General features: G+C 47.4%; 1 protein-coding gene across 10 annotated transcripts in view; it reads left to right on the forward strand.

Annotated features, from left to right (window-relative positions):
- Positions 1 to 16657, forward strand: part of PHKA2 (phosphorylase kinase regulatory subunit alpha 2) — a 95113-nt gene that overhangs the window by 48596 nt on the left and 29860 nt on the right. For all 10 annotated transcript variants that reach the window (XM_064364483.1, XM_064364481.1, XM_064364480.1 and 7 more), the window contains exons 11-17: positions 1653 to 1748; positions 6251 to 6358; positions 8666 to 8744; positions 11622 to 11756; positions 12746 to 12855; positions 14030 to 14174; positions 14430 to 14508. In XM_064364483.1, the coding sequence (XP_064220553.1) occupies positions 1653 to 1748; positions 6251 to 6358; positions 8666 to 8744; positions 11622 to 11756; positions 12746 to 12855; positions 14030 to 14174; positions 14430 to 14508 (752 nt within the window). The remainder of the gene's footprint in view (positions 1 to 1652; positions 1749 to 6250; positions 6359 to 8665; positions 8745 to 11621; positions 11757 to 12745; positions 12856 to 14029; positions 14175 to 14429; positions 14509 to 16657) is intronic.

Below are 16657 nucleotides of genomic sequence, written 5' to 3' on the forward strand. Positions count from 1 at the left end.
TTTCTGGTTGCTTTTGGGATGAAGTGCAAGCACTTCATGCGTTTTGTGGAGTTCCGTATGATCTGATCCCTGTTTTCACCCCTTTAGCCTCATTTCTTAGTGCTTCTTTCTTTTCTAGAGTTCTGTGATCCAAGCACACTGAAATCCTTTCAGTCCTTTAAACAGGCCATGTGCCCTCCTGTCTTCTCAAAGGCCTAGGACATTCTTTTCTTCCTCAGTTGTCCCTCCCCCTTCCCTTGGTTCAATGTGAGTGTGTCTTCTTTTGGAAAGCCTTCTCTGACCTTTACAGCTGGGGCAGGTGCCCCTGTGCCCCATAACAACTGTAACACATGGGTCACACTATATTGTATCTCCCACTTACCTGTCAAAGGACCCTAGTAGAGGCCATCTCTCTCCAGTTCACGGGTATAATCCCTGTGCCTAGTGCATTGTACATGCACAGTAAACATAAGCAACACTCATTTGTTCAAGACCTATCTCTTTAGCTTCTGCTTGGTACCATGCTCTGTGCTGAGCCCTGAGCCTACTTCGTTGAGCAGAACCAACCTGTCCTTGTGCAACTTACATGAATGACCGACATCATAGATGCTTTGCCATTTTTTTCAACTGGTTTTGATCACGTTTGGTGGGAGTGGGGATGATCAATCAGAGATCCATTTTAGCTCTTGAAAGTTCTGCTCAGGAATGCTGGGGGCTTCAGAACCAGCAGTCAGCTGGAAATGTTAATATTCCCCCACTGTTGATGCTTTCTCTTAGGCTTCAGTGACTATCTTAGATTATCTGTCATTTTATCCCAGAATTGAAAGATCTCAAAAGAATTGACTTAGAATTTCCATTGTGAACAGGCTTAGCAATGATGGGGGGAAAGAACACTCAGGGGAGGAAAATGACTATGCTTAGCATCTTGTTTAAGCCTCATGTAATCTATCCTACTACACATGTGCTATCTCTCCCACTTGTTGCCCAATGACATTTTTAATATGGGGTCAACTTTTTTAGCTCCCACACATGAGTGAGAACATGCGGCATCTTTCTGTGCCTGGCTTAGTGAAATAAGTGAAATTAACACAATGTTAAGTGAAATTAACACAATGACCTCCAGTTCCACCCATGTTACTGCAAATGACAGAATGTTATTCTTTTGTTATGGCTGAATAGTAATGAATGCCTCTTAAGTGGAAAACTTCCCAAGAGGTAGAAATGGGATACACTGCTTAAGATACTGCTTCCCCCACAAGTTTATAATCCGGTCGCTAAGACAAAATTTTAAATATGTGATGGGTTAAGAGTGAAATAATTACATGATGAGTTAAAGACAGCATGGGAAAGACATCTGATACACGGTGTAGATGTGACTACTGGAGGAATTTTGAGGAAGAAACAGCTACTGCATGATGGGTGCTCTGTCCCTTTTCTGGAAGCGTGACAGGTGGTGCTGAGCTTGGACACAATCCTGGGAAGAACAGCTGATCGTGTTTAGGTCCTCCTAACACTGTAAGTGTGCCTCCTGCACTCCTGGAGCTGAGGGTATTTGTGCCCTGTATCCGAACTCTAATCTGTTTCCATGAGAGTTTTTTGTCTATGTTGCACCGCTGTTAGAGCATTCATGACCAGACCCCCTTCCTTCCATGGATGATGGGGCTGTTTTCCAGGTCCAAGAGTACCGAGAGGCCCTAGAGGGAATACTCATCAGAGGCAAGAATGGGATCCGCCTGGTGCCAGAACTCTACGCTGTCCCGCCTAACAAGGTAACCCGGTGGCAGGGGGCCCTTTGCACCGCTTATCTAGAACTAAGTGACTCGTTGCTTTGTCTGTTGGTATTCTTTATCCCCCTTTTTGATCTAATGAACACCTTTTCTCCAAACGTGGTTTCAAAAGCCTTAGGTGGGCTGGGCGTGGTGGCTCATGCCTGTAATCCCAACACTTTGGGAGACTAAGGCGGGTGGATTACTTGAGGTCAGCAGTTTGAGACCAGCCTGGCCAACATGGTGAAACTCCATCTCCCATCTCTACTTAAAAAAAAAAAAAATTAACCAGACATGGTGGAACATGCCTGTAGTCCCAGCTACTGAGGAGGCTGAGGCAAGAGAATCGCTTGATCCCGGAAGGTAGAGGTTGCACAGTGAGCTGAGATCATGCCACTGCACTCCAGCCTGGGCTACAGAGCAAGACTCCATCTCAAAAAAAAAAAAAAAACAGAAAACCCTAGGTAGTGTATCTGTCTATCTCAAGGAATCATGGCTTTGGGGAAAAAAAAAAAAAAACCCTAGGTAGTGTTCCTGTCTATCCCAAGGAAATATGGCTTTGGAAAAATATGTGGAACATGCTTGACCATGGGTATCATGGGGAGGCAGCAGTTGAAGACCTTCAAAGGATACCTGTCCCTCCCGCAACCCTGACACAGGCTCTCTAAAGAACATAAACCTCTGTTGTGCACCATGTTTTTACACACTTCCACAGACGAGGAAGCCAGATGTACAGGGGTATTGAGAATCTCTTCCTTTGATTCAAGCAGTTTGCAAGGTAAAGTTTGAGTAATCAGTTAGAAGCTATTCTACATCTGGGAGAGAAAAACAGTCCAGTTCCAAGAAAATGCCCAAACATAGTTTTATTCTTTCAAGTTTTCTAAATTGGGTCAGGATGGACCTATTATCTTGGCAGGAAGGTTTCTCTGTCAATATCTCATGGTTAAAAGAGAAGAATTCTTGGTTCCAGGCTGTCCCTCGGATGCTCCTGGTGCCTCAAAGCTTGATTATTGTGTTTGTGGGATGAAAAGGCCTTCAGAGGGCTGTGTCTTCCCCCAAATCACCAGGGCCTAGAGGAGGTCGTAAGCCAGCAGAAGCCTGGCATACAGCGACTTGGGTTTAGGTGTTCTGTGGTTAAATCAGGCCCACACGCACATGGCCATAGAACTGGCAGGGCCTCTTAAAGTGTCTGCCTCAGCTCAGTGAGGCTGTGGAACCTGTCAGAGCTCACATATCACTGGGCTCCGCCCTGGGGCCAGAAGCCAGGTTCAGGCCTTGCTGCCACCCCATGCTGCCTCCTAATGGGTGGTACATTTCTGGGTAATGGAAGTATCCACAGTGGATGCTCTCACTAGGCTTCTGAAAGCAGTGGTATAGTGGACTTCTTTACTTTTCCAGGAGTCTGATACTTGATCCTTAAAGCAAAAAAGGTACCACCATGTATCACTTAGGGTGTTATTTTCATCTAAAAGGAAGTATTATGTGTTAGATCATTGAACCAGTTAAACCAAATAGAAAATCAAAGGAAAGAGTTGAGTTTCCGTGAGTAGAATGTGCTATCGCCGGAAATATTCAGTTTTTTGCATATATATTAGCCCATCTGGTTCACTGGGCCACTTGAGGTGGCCACTTGCTCCAGGTGGGCCCACCAAGTCCCACCAGCCTGGACCCTTAGCCCTGAGCTCCAGGATGTTGATGGCCCCTCATCCCATCATGAACTGACAGCCCACATCATCCGAGCTCTCTCAGGACTGATTTTGTTCCAGGGTTAAGGGCCAGACTTTGGACAGGAACTGTCTTCCCTCACTCTGCAAATCGGTCCAGGGAGCCTGCTGGGGCTGTTCCCTGTAAGTGTCCTCAGCCTAGATTCCCTGCAAATGAGTGCATTCTTTTTAGTACACGTGCTGCAGTGTGTGGGTTGGGGCGGGGCTGGCAGTGGAGGCTGGGTGACCTTCTAGCAGCTGCATGTTCATATCCCCCTTTAGGTTGCTCCTTTCCCAGTACTGGGGCATTTGGCAAAACAGAATTGGTAATGAGAGGTCATTTGGAACCTGGAAGCAGAGCAAGGGAAAATAAATGCCTTCAGGGGTATTTTACTGATTCTATGGTAGAGAATAGCCATGCAAACTAGAGGGCACGTTTTACTGACTGTGGTAAATGCTAGATGTTATGAGCTACCCTTTCCTTTCTTTCTGCTGAGCGGTGCTGACTACACATTGTAAAACATTACTCTACGACTTTCTATCTTCTAAACTCCACACTGACCTTTGGGTTTCTGCTTGTCTTTACGATGTCCTTAGTGTGTTTATGCAGGTGTGCCAGGCACCTATTTTGCACACTCTTTGACACCGATTGCATTTTGCGTTGGCTGCTTCCAGATGACAGCTGGGAAGCTTCCTCAGTAACATCAATAACATGGAGAGACTGCCGGGTAGGATTTCTGCACACAGGGCCACCACAGGCCCATGTGGCACCTGTGTGGAAATTAGATAAAGGGGCTCATCAGAGTGGCAGCAGCCCCGGGCCAGGGTGGCTTGCAGCTTGGATGTCAGCCCCACTCATTTCCTCAGCTGGACGTGCTTGCACAGGGCAACGCCCTGCATGAGGCCCTCCGTGGACAACTGGAGACCAGTGAAACTGCCTGCAAACATGGATTGAGCACCTGCTCCGTGGCAGGCACCAGACTAGCTACTGGGGCACAAGGGTGGCTACAGCGCCAGCTCTGTCCCCATGAGCTTGCAGGTTAGCGGGGGCCAGAGGAGCTGGCCTGTGAGATGGAGGGCAGCCACAGCAGAGGCGGCAGCAAAGGCATGGCACCTTTGAGGACCTGTGGGCAGTTCGGAAGGACCAGTGTGCAGAGAGGCAGAGAGGGACGCCTCCATGTGGGGCAGGAGCTGGCTTATGGGTAGGAAGAGTGCAAAGCCAGGCTGTCTTGTGACCTGTACACCTTGTCTGCTCTCTGCTCTTTGCATTGAGTATTTCTCATTCTAGATCTTTGCAGTTATTTGTTTTTGTTTTTGAGACAGTCTCCCTCTGTCACCCAGGCTAGAGTGCAGTGGCGCAATCTTGGCTCACTGCAACCTCCGTCTCCTGGGTTCAAGCGATTCTCCTGCCTCAGCCTCCCGAGTAGCTGGAACTACAGGCATTTGCCACCATGCCCAACTGATTTTTGTATTTTTTTCGAGACAGGATTTCGCCATGTTAGCCAGGCTGGTCTTAAACTCCTAGCCTCAGGTGATCTGCCCACCTCGGCTTCCCAAAGTGCTGGGATTATAGGCGTGAGCCACTGTGCCAACCTAGCAGTCTTTCTTAACACGACTTATATTTCAAATAGTTTTCACATACTACCTGATTATCATACAAGTAATTATGTACACTACAAAACATCTAGGATTCTGTAGAAAGAAGAAAACATTATCTCTAATTCTACTACCCAAAGATTATGACATTTTGGAGAATCTTCCACACTATTATCCTATTGGATTATTTGATTACTAATGACATTTAATTCTGTTCAGTTCATGCACTTAAGTTTTTCTTTTTTTAAAAAAAGTTTTTAGTTTATTAATTTTAGTTTTTAAACCCATCTTTTTTTTTTTTAATTGTACTTTAGGTTCTGGGGTACATGTGCAGATCATGCAGGATTGTTGCATAGGTACATACATGGCAAGGTGGTTTGCTGCAATTTTACTAAAATATTAATAACATCACTGATTAATCCACAAGCAGAAAATGACTCCCCTGTGGTGTGATGGACCCCTTGGGAGAAAGATGTTTCTTATTTCCTTTGATTGACTTATGTTTTCTGGAGGAAAAAAGCAGTCACTGACATTACCCGCAACCAATGATGTGATGGCTAAAATGGCAAAGCGCAGCATGGAGTTTAGAAGAGAGAAAGTTGTGGACTAGCTTACAATGCGCAGCCAGCTCTGTCCTCCAGAAAGCACTAAAGTTGATTTTGCTGAGACAGAAGCCCCCGGTGGATTGAGCTTTTTGAGGCCCTGAAGGAGCAGTTGCAGGCTAGTAGTGCAAGTGTTTTTCCACAGTAAATAGTGCCACCTTCTGGCAGTTCTCTTGCGTTAGGCACACAGTTTATAAACCCCTAGGGATGGCTTCCAGCGATGCACCGCCACAGCTGGAGGCTGATGTTTTCCATCATTTCACCTATAATACAGCCAAATGTAAGCATAAGCTGTGAGCGTTCTCATGGCCAGAGCCATGCCACAAAGAAGGCAGGCCAGACATCCGGTGCTCATGGCCTTGCGTTTGCCTGTAGGAAGGGCACTTGTCCAGAACCAGGCCGTGATTTGACTTCACCTCCACTGCTTTATATATAGCCTTGCAGCCCTGAGGAAGGAGCTTGCGCCCCAGTATCCTAGCGCCTGCATGGAATTGGCCTAGAGGATGAATACTATTCTGTAAATCCTCAGCGCACTCCCCAGGGTCAGGTATCATGGACATTTTATCCTCTGAGTTTCTGACTTTGGATTTGTTTCTCTTTCCAGGTAGATGAAGAGTACAAGAACCCTCACACGGTGGACCGAGTTCCTATGGGGAAGGTGCCTCATCTGTGGGGCCAATCCTTGTACATCCTTAGCTCACTGTTGGCAGAGGTAGGGGACTTGGTGGCCTCACAGACTGGAAACCATGTGATTGGAGGTGCAGGGAACCCCGGAAGGGCACAGGGACTCTCTGCCAGGAGATGTCTTTTGCATCTTCATGCATTTAAGGTCAACTGGACCATGTTGGCTCCGGGGTTCGACTCCTGGCCTTGTGTGTCCATATTTCCATGAAACCAGCTCAGGTCCAGGCAGGCGCAGCTCTCCCCATTGCCCCTGCCGGCATTCCTCCTCTGTGGCTGGAACCTGTTTCACATGATGGTCAGAGGAGCTGGAAGCTTCTTGGCCAGGATTATTAGCACATCTGATCGTAGAAGATACAAGATTTGGGAAATGACTAGATTGGCCCCAGCTGCCCCTGCCCCAGTCCTAGGTGCAGGAAGTGCAAGAACCACAGATCTCTCTACAGAAAGAGGCGGCGGGCCAGATTTTCTCTGGTGGATTTTGTGTCCGCTATCTCCTCAGACAACCCACAGCAGTCTTCCTTCTGCAGACAGCTGCCTCTGGACACCTCTTTGCTCCGCATTGACTTGTCCCCAGGCTTTTGTTTTAATATGCAAATACTCTGGAGTTGCCTCAGAATGAATCCCCCAGTCCTCAGTGTGAGTTACCTTATCAGATGTCCTTCCTGAGAGGGTCCCGCTCAGCTGAGTGCGAGAAGTGGGGAGGGGAAGGAGCCCAGGGAAGGGTCAAGGGGCTGCCGGGCTCTAGAAAACGCCGAAAGGGTGGTGGGTCAGCATGCCACCGGGTTCCCAGAGTGTCGAAGCCCAGGATGAAAGATACCACTGTGGAAGCAGCCCTCTGGAACTCTAGCAGCCGAGCTGGAGCACTTGTTTCATGGGTACCTCTAGACTCCCCAGAGTCCTGGTCATGTCCTTGGAGTAGGGGCTGTGTCTTCCACTCCTGTGTTTATTAGTAGGGAAAACGCATATATCTCCTTTGAAAGCCAGCCCTGTCTCTCAGTAGTTCTCTGACTCTGGGCAAGTTTCTAACCTCTCTGGGCCTCGGTTTCCTCATCTGTAAAGTGATAAGATTGGACTTGATCATCTCTGCGATACCTTCCAGCTCTGATTTCTGTATCAGTGAGATGGGAAACCAGTAACTCCCCTCTCCTGCCTTCTGCTCTCCGATATAAAGGCTTTCTCTGGGCCCAGTACTAGGCCCATTTTTCCTCAGAACTCCCAGAACACCTTGATCCTCTCTCTCGGGGCTCAGATCATTTGTAGAAAGTGCAAGGAGGTCCATATTCGAAGAGAATACTTTGCAAGCGAGTGGGGGTGGTGGGGCCAAGTTCCCACTCTGCCACTTCCCTTGAGTCGTTACCTTGGTTTTCCCACCTGTACAGTGGTGATGGTGGTAGTGTAGGGGCCAAGGCGTTCCCCTAAAGGTTTGATGAAAAATCACTGACATGAGGCAGATTGATTTATAAGAAGAAAGTGCATGCAGATGTACTTAACATGTATACAGGGGAGCCTTCCGAATGAAGACCCCAAGATCTAGGGGAAATTGTCCGTTTTTACACATAGTTTCAACAAAGTATGGACAGCTGTGTATAAATGTGATTACCCAAAAAGGGCCCAATTGAATACCAATGAACTGAGTGGGGAAACCCAGGGAGGCCTTTCTGTCTAGATTCTTCTTGACCTCTCTGTGCAGCCCTCCTTCCTGCTGGGTATGGGGCCCTTATGACCTACAGCCAAACAAGGTAGGTCAGGGAATTTTTTATGGCTAGTTTCTACAGAGAATATTTTTAGGTTTCTTTGGCTGGCTTTGGGAAAAAGGGATTCTGGTTTCTATGCCTCGCCTTTGGGAAGAGGGATTCTAGTTTCCATGGTGCCTCCGGGAGAATGGACTGAGCGAGGGAGGCAGGAGAAGGTCAGAGGAAAGCTTTTGCTTCTGAGGCTGCTGCTGAGGCCTTTGTTTTGGGGGTGTTTTCTGAGCCCCAACAGTAGTGCCTACCTGTCAGGAGGCATAAATGTGACAGTCCACATACAGTGACTCAGCACGATGCCTGGCACATTACTGAGAGCTCAGATAGTATTGGTTATCATTCTTTTTGCTCATACAAGATGGTGGCATATTCAACGAGCCCTAGAGAGCTAGGTGCAAAAATGCAATACGTTTGTCAGTAGCGATTTGAACAATGTTACTCTGTTTCACAGAAAATAAGCAATTGACTCGAAAAATATAAAAAAAGTTTTGAATATGTTGAGCCTCAAAATATTTCATTTTCACACTTCGGTTTAAGATGAAATTTTACTTGATCAATATTTCATAGTGTTAATGTTCCTTTTTTCATAGGGATTCCTTGCCACTGGTGAAATCGATCCCTTAAATAGAAGATTTTCCACTTCAGTCAAACCTGATGTTGTGATACAAGGTTTGTGAGTGTGTTTACTATTTATGTTTAACTTTGTAAAACCAATGTTATTTTAATTCATAGTGTTTCCTAGTTTCTTATTTCATTTTTTAGAAGTGTGTACGTGCCTATGCTTTAGCATGTAGCAGTTCTGTGAGATGCCTTGTATAACTCAGTGGCTCCCAAAGGCAACAGAATTCTTCCCAACCACAAAATGACTTTCTACAAAGCAATTGTTTTCTTGAATATAAACCTTGATTGCAAGTTGGGCACAAGTGATTTGTTGTGCATCATTTTTCATGATCGTTATTCTTTGAAAAATAGAGCCTAAGCCTGGTGAAAATACAGAAGCCAACTGAGGGTCATTCATTCCTCCCTTGGAGTCCTGACGTCTTTCCACCTTTCGTCTGTATCCACCTTTCCTCCCCCTCCTCTCCAGCCAACCCTTCTCCTGGAGAGGTGGGACACCAGCCAGGGCTACTGCTGCCATCCGCCTAGCAAGTGATTTCACCCTTCTGTGCCTCAGGGTCATCAAGACTTGAGCTCCCTCGCTGGGGCTTCCTAAGATGGACTGAGATTGCAGTGGGGAAAGTGCTTGGTGTAGTGCCTGGCGTATGGTGTGCACCTGGATGCAGCTGTTCCTCTTCCTACCTTCCCTCTTAGGGAGGACCTCCTGGCAGTCCGTAACATTCTGTGTGCCCCATAGAGCACACCATCTGTTGGAAATAGATGTTGGAAGTAGATACTTGGTGCCACCAAGAAAAATTAGCACTGAGACAAAGGATCTTTCAGCAACACAATTTTTTTACTTCCTGGACTGCAGGAAGAGTACTCACTAGCCATGTTGCCACGAGAGTACAAAGAACAAAGAACACACACAAATTTATCCCTTATGCATTTGGGACTGTCCTTACTGCTGTGTTTGATCTCCATTGGCTGGAGTTCTAATGTCATAGCCCGTTGTGCGTATACCTTATTGCCCCTAAATGAGACTGTACCTTTCTTAATGACAAGGCTCATATCATTCTTGCAATTTCTATGTTGATTGGCACATACACACCCATACGTTGAAAACAGTGATTGAACAAAATGACAAGCATTTCTCTGTGGCCACTGGTTCATTTTGCTTCAGGGGCTCATGCTGTGGTGAGATGAGCTGATATCAACCAGTCAGTAGAGCCATGAGACACACCTGTCACAACATTCTGATTCGGTAAAGTTTGTGAGGACGATCATCATCTCCACCTTATACACAAGGCTTAGAAGTTCACCTCCCTCAAGGAGCCACAGCTGACAGCTGCAGGTGTGAACCCGTTCCTGACTTCCAGGTGGACTGATCCAGCTGGACTCCATTGTCCCTGCGCTAAGCCAGAGCACGGCCTGCTAATTAATCCCTTGAATCGACAAGACCGTTTTTCTAACTGCAGACTGGGGCACTTTGATGGGTGTTCACCAGCATTTAGTGTAGTGTAACAGAAGAGCGTAGAAATTCCCAGAAGGTCAGGCATAGAGTAGGGGAAGTGCAGTTTTAGAACCTTAGCCACATCCAGCTGCACAGATCATGAGGCTCCCAGGCCTCCCCCAAAACCACTGCTCTAAAGGAGTTACTCCTACAGAGAGTGGCTGCTGGGGTTTTGATCAGTGTGGAGTCTCACATGTCATTGGAAGCTTTAGAAGAGACAGGTGTTCAGGGAAGCCACCCAGCCAGCCCTACATGGCTGATGCTCCCATTTGCTGAGGGCCTGGGAGATGAGGTTTTGGTCCACATGCAGCTGTCACTGGCCAGTTGCATATGCAAGGCTTCCCTTGGGCCTTGTTGTGAAGGTCAGATGAGATAATGGCTATGAAAATACTTGAAAAGGCATCAAGTGCTATGTAAATAGAAGGAGGTGGCACTCAGCTCTCAACTGCATGTATATGTATTGTACATTCCACCCTGCCAGCCCGTGGGTACAGTGATTGTACTTACTGGTAGCCAATCCTGCACCATCCTGAGCCTCTCCAGCCCCCACCGCAGCTGAACATGGCACCAACCTCTCTCCCTGAGGCTATGCTCCCCTTTTCCAGTCCCGTCCCTGGAGTCTTTCCCTTTGACAAAGCACTGTCCCTTCTGAGAAAGGCTAGCAATACTAGTACAGCAGGTGCAGCCTTAGCTGATCCTGGGGGGGTCCCCAATGACAGCCTCCCTCCTCCATGGGCCCCCAGGTCCCAGGCACTATGAGCTCCCTGTCTGCTGGAGAGCCAGGTACCCAGCCTCTCCCACCAGAGATGGGGCCCAGGCCAGCCCTGGGGTGATTTTTCCCCACCAGTGGGGCCCTGTGCAGGGGTTCTGAATGGGCCAGGCTGTTACACTACCACCAGCATCCCCACTCACAGGCCCACTTTGCTTTCTCTAGAGGGATGTCTCTTCCTTCTCGCCCCCTCAATCAGAGCTTCCCCTGCCAGCAGGCACCCCATCTTACTCTTCTTTTCCCCATCCTTTGGGATCAGGGGCACAGACTTCTGGCATCCTCCAAGCAGAGCTGTTTCCACTCCTAACCCTGCACAAAAAGGGACATCAGGCAGGTTTAGAACAGATGCAGACCCAGAGGGAGGCAGGACATTACATGAGACTGGGTGACTTGGCTTGGGACTTACTGAGGATAGTTTCTAGAAGTCTCTTATCAGACTGTCTTGCACATTGAGGGCACTTGATAAATAGGCCTCGGGGGTGTTGAGGGGTGGCAAGGACAGAACGGGGAGGAGCAGCAGGACAAATGCTGTCATTTCCAAAGCCCATCATAGCATGGAAGAGCATGCTAATGTGTATGTCACCAGGCGGAAGAGGGCAGAAAGGAACGTGTGTCTATAAGAGACAAGAGTCATGAGCTACCACTCATTGTGTGCTCTTGTTCACAGTTACTGTTTTGGCAGAAAACAATCACATTAAGGACTTGTTGAGGAAACACGGGGTGAACGTCCAGAGTATCGCGGATATTCATCCAATTCAAGTCCAGCCAGGCCGGATTCTTAGTCACATATATGCCAAACTTGGTAGGTTTTTGGAAATTACCAGGGCATTTTTGGCTTGGGGGCATCTCGGTTCTAGATTTGGGGTCTGAGGGAAACTGTGATATACGTAAGTTCTAAGGAGTTGGACAAAACACTAAAGCGGGTGGTTCCATGCTTCGGTGTGAAGAGGAACGGGCGAACCAGCACATTCTTCCCACACCCGTTCAGTGGGTACCGGCACAGGTGGCCGCAGCATTCGCTGGATGTGTTGTAAAGTAAGGAGCCGCCTTGGAAAATTCACAATTGGGAAAGTCATTTGTGTCTTGATGATGCTTCTTATGTTTACCTTTAGTATCAGAAAATGCTCATTTACCCATTAAAATGGGAGGAGGTTCTCTACGCTTTTTCTTTTATTTATATTTTTGAGGTGGAGTCTCGCTCTGTCACCAGATTAGAGTGCAGTGGCATGATCTCAGCTTACTGCAATGCCTGCCTCCTGAGTTCAAGCGATTCTCCTGCCTCAGCCTCCCAAGTAGCTGGGATTACAGGTGTGCACCACCACACCTGGCTCATTTTACTATTTTTAGTAGAGATGGGGTTTCACCATGTTGGCCAGGACTGTCTCAATCTCTTGACCTTGTGATCCAACCGCCTTGGCCTCCCAAAGTGCTGGGATTACAGGCATGAGCCACCACGCCCAGCCTCTCTCTGCTTTTTCTAGAATCTGACTTTGTTTACTATGATGGCTCAATACTAAATAAATCAAAAGTAAACGTTCTGTAATCCTTTTGGTAGTTTTATTCCATGCAGTTCCAACTGGGTACTGTTCCTATACATTCATGAAAAGAAGGGGGGCAGGATTTGTTTTTATATTCAGCTTTGTGCCATTTTAAAGGATGATGGCAATAGAAGAACCAAGCCCCAAAGTAGGTTGTCTAATCTAGAAACGAGCTCAGTCTTAGCCTGAGTCGCCTGGATTACTTGTTACTGTATTTCCTCTAACTCCAATTTCTCTTTTACTCTTCAAACAGGACGGAATAAGAATATGAATTTGAGTGGGCGACCGTATCGACATATTGGCGTCCTTGGAACCTCTAAACTATATGTGATTAGGAACCAAATCTTTACTTTTACACCCCAGGTGAGGAGAGCAGGCCAACGGCAAGCCAATGAGCTTCTTTTTTTACTTACATTCTCTTGGCTGTCTGGTAAGCTTTTCCCCTATGAATATGGCAGAATTCTGCATGCATAGGTTCAAATAGAGACATGAGAAATGACACACAGTGCCTGGTACAAGTCTGCCCATAGTAGGTACTCAGTAAATGTTGATTGAGTCAGGTATGCCATCACTTCCGGTCATAAATAGTAGTGAAATTCAGACTGCTTTAGACATTTGCTGTTGACATGTTACTTGACACTTGACTCACAGTCCTTGCGCCTCTAATCACAATCATCTCTGACCCTTATGCAAGCTGTCATCAGACCCTCTGCTAACACACAGCCAGGCTGATTTTCTGGCACCACTCCCCTTACTGGGATACTGAGTATACTGATTATGGAACTTATCTGCAGAGCTTTGGGTTCCAAAGAAAACTAGTCCTGTGGAAGTACCTAGAAAATGTTTTTCACCCATTTGGGCAGCTACAAAGACCAACAGTGGGATCTCTTTGGCCACGCGGGGCACAGCCCCCACTCACCTGGGCACAGGGGTGGTCATGGGGTCTTGGATCACTAGCCCCAAGCTGCTCTTTTTCATCCTAGCCCCTGCTCCTCACTGAAATCTTGCGAGCTATTTCCTTTAGTAACAGATTTCAGTCCAGAGCTGAGCCTGCGCTAGTCCAAAGGCCAAGAGAACAATTTGATTTCTTCTCAACATCTGGCAGCAGTGTCTTTAGGTGACATTAACCAAAGCTATCAATCAGGTAAACAGAGTGTCCACCTCTCACCTGCTCATGGTGCCCCCACTTGGAAAGCATCTTCGAAACCATAGCCCTGGAAAGAATAGGAATTAAGGAGTTATTGATTTGCTTTCAGAGACAGTGGTGTTAGGCAAGATGCTTAAATCCCCATCTGAGGAGCTGAAAATAAATCTAGCACCGCACCTTTCCCTTCCACACTATAGTGACTGCTCCTGGGCCGGCAGCAGACCGATTTGTCTGATCTTGAGCAGGGCAGCCCAATGACCTGGTGGATTGAAACCAGCACTGAGTTTCTTGCCTGGCAATAAAACCCCAGGATTAGTGCTGCCCTGAGTGTCAGCTGTTGTTTCAGGTAAACGAAGGGTGGCCGTTGACCTGGCCTCTTCTGACTTTCAGTTCACTGACCAGCATCACTTCTACCTGGCCCTCGATAACGAGATGATCGTGGAGATGCTGAGGATCGAACTGGCCTACCTGTGCACCTGCTGGAGGATGACGGGCAGACCCACGCTCACCTTCCCCATCAGCCGTACCATGCTCAGTAACTCCCAGGGATTTCAGCAGGCTCCCTCCTGCCCCAGGGGTGGTTTGGGCTTTTACAAATGTTTGAAATGGCTCCCATGGCCACAACAAAGCACTGAAGGGGCTTCTTAGCAGTTTGGTTTCTTATCTCGGGAATCTTCTAGGCCAGAAGTATTTTAATTAGATGGTGTTGATGAAAATGTTTCAGTGCATACCAGGGGGGGAAAAAGTCTTCCCAGACTAAACTAATTCATCCCTTTCTTTTTTTCCTTAGCAAATGATGGTTCAGACATTCATTCTGCTGTGCTTTCCACAATTAGAAAACTAGAGGATGGGTATTTTGGAGGAGCCAGGTAATTTGTGATTAAAAAAAAAATAATAAGAGTAGCGCTGACCTTTCTTAAAGTCCTGCTGCCCTTGTCCCGCTTTTCATATTAATTGTTGAACCTAAAAGCATGGAGTTTTAGAGTAAGCAGGAAGTTAACACTTCTCTAATCCAGTCTCCTGTGTGAAACTTGGCTTATCTCTGAAATAGCACTCAGCTGGTATCTTTTAAGCTTTACAGGCACCAAAAGGCCATGTATGGGATTCTGTGTATGTTTCTGTTAAAAGGTGTGGAAGAAAATACTCAGTGCCTAGGATCTGGCAGGGGCCCGATAAACATTCCTTGCACCAACTTGAGTATGCTGTCACCCTAAGATTCATTTGCAGGCTGGGCGTAGTGGCTCATGCCTATAATCCCAGCACTTTGGGAGGCTGAGGCGGGTGGATCATGAGGTCAGGAGATCAAGACCATCCTGGCTAACACAATGAAACCCCATCTCTACTAAAAATGCAAAAAATTAGCCAGGCGTGGTGGCACACATCTGTAATCGCAGCTACTTGGGAGGCTGAGGCAGGAGACTCGCTTGAACCCGGGAGGCAGAGGTTGCAGTGAGCGGAGATTGCACCACTGCACTCCAGCCTGGGCAACAGAGCGAGACTCCGTCTCAAAAAAAAAAAAAAAAAAAGATTCATTTGCAGGACTTGGTAAATTCCTTAGAGCCCTGGGAGCACAGCACCTGAATGAGCCTGCATAGGTCACTGTTCCCTCACCCTCTGTGGAATGAACCCCCTTCTGGTTTACAGGCCTGGAGTAGGGCAGACGGCACCCAGGTTTTCTGCTTAAGCACCTTAAGTGGTGGAGGGCTTACCCTCCAGGAAAGCCCCTTCCATTTTTGTGCCCACGGTCACAAGGCAGAGGTTTTCTCTGTAGTGTCTCTTCTGTCATCTCCCTGCATCCCCTAGGATATACCAGAAGGGCCCCAAGAGACATCATGGGCCAGGCACAGTGGCTCATGCCTGTAATCTCAGCACTTTGGGAGGCCAAGGCGGGCGGATCACCTGAGGTCAGGAGTTTGAGACCAGCCTGGCCAAAATGGTGAAACCCTGTCTCTACTAAAAATACAAAATTTAGCCGGGCATGGTGGTGCATGCCTGTAGTCCCAGCTACTCCAGAGGCTGGGGCAGGAGAATTGCTTGAACCCAGGAGGTGGAGGCTGCAGTGAGCCAAGATTACACCACTGCACTCCAGCCTGGGTGACAGAGCAAGACTCTGGCTAAAAAAAAAAAAAAAAAAAGAGACTTTCACTGTGTAGCCCAGCCCCAGTATAGCCTTTCCAGGGCTCACGGAGGCTTTTGTTTGGTCCCTGATGGAATGCCAGTTGCTAAAACTGTTGAAGTTGCCCTTTCTTCTCGCATTCTCTCACCCCAGGTATACTACTACCACAGCAAAATCACTGTCATTTTTTAAAATTATGGTAATTTACCTGTAACATTACCTTAACGATTCATAAGTGTGCAGTTCAGTAGTGTTAAGTACATTCACATTGTTATGCAGCCAGTCTCCAGAACTCTTCATCTTGCAACAAGTAAAACCGTGGACCCATTAATAGCAACTCTATTTCCCTCCTCCCTGCCCCTAGCAACCACCAGCCTTCTGTCTCCATGAGTTTGACTGTTCCGGATAGCTCAAATAAGTGGCATCATACGCTATTTATCATTTTATGACTGGCTCATTTCATATGATGTCCCCAAGCTTAAGTCCCCGTTATTTCTAACCCTGGCCTCCAGCGATTTGAAGAGCCTGCTGAGGTTGGTCTCTGCCCACAGAGCTTGTTGCGGGTTTTGCTGTAGACTTGAAGCCACCCTTGATCCAAGCTTCTCCTGGCCTTTCTCACGAGACTGTCCCCAGTGTTTTGCCATGTACGCTTCCAAGACTAATGCCATACCAGCAGTCTGCATCCGCTTCTGCGCATTTTACCTTCAATTCACTTCAGGTACCACCTGGTGCATGGCATCGTAACGGACAGAGAATACCAAAGGCCCATCATTAACCATTTTGCAAAATAAATTCTTTTTTTTCCCTTTTTTTGAGATGGAATTTCACTCTTATTGCCCAGGCTGGAGTGCAGTGGTGTGATCTCAGCGCACTGCAACCTCCACCTCCCAGGTTCAAGCAGT

This window comes from Aotus nancymaae, unplaced genomic scaffold, assembly GCF_030222135.1.
Source record: "Aotus nancymaae isolate 86718 unplaced genomic scaffold, 86718_ANA_hifiasm-v0.15.2.pri h1tg000058l, whole genome shotgun sequence".
NCBI lineage: Eukaryota > Metazoa > Chordata > Mammalia > Primates > Aotidae > Aotus > Aotus nancymaae.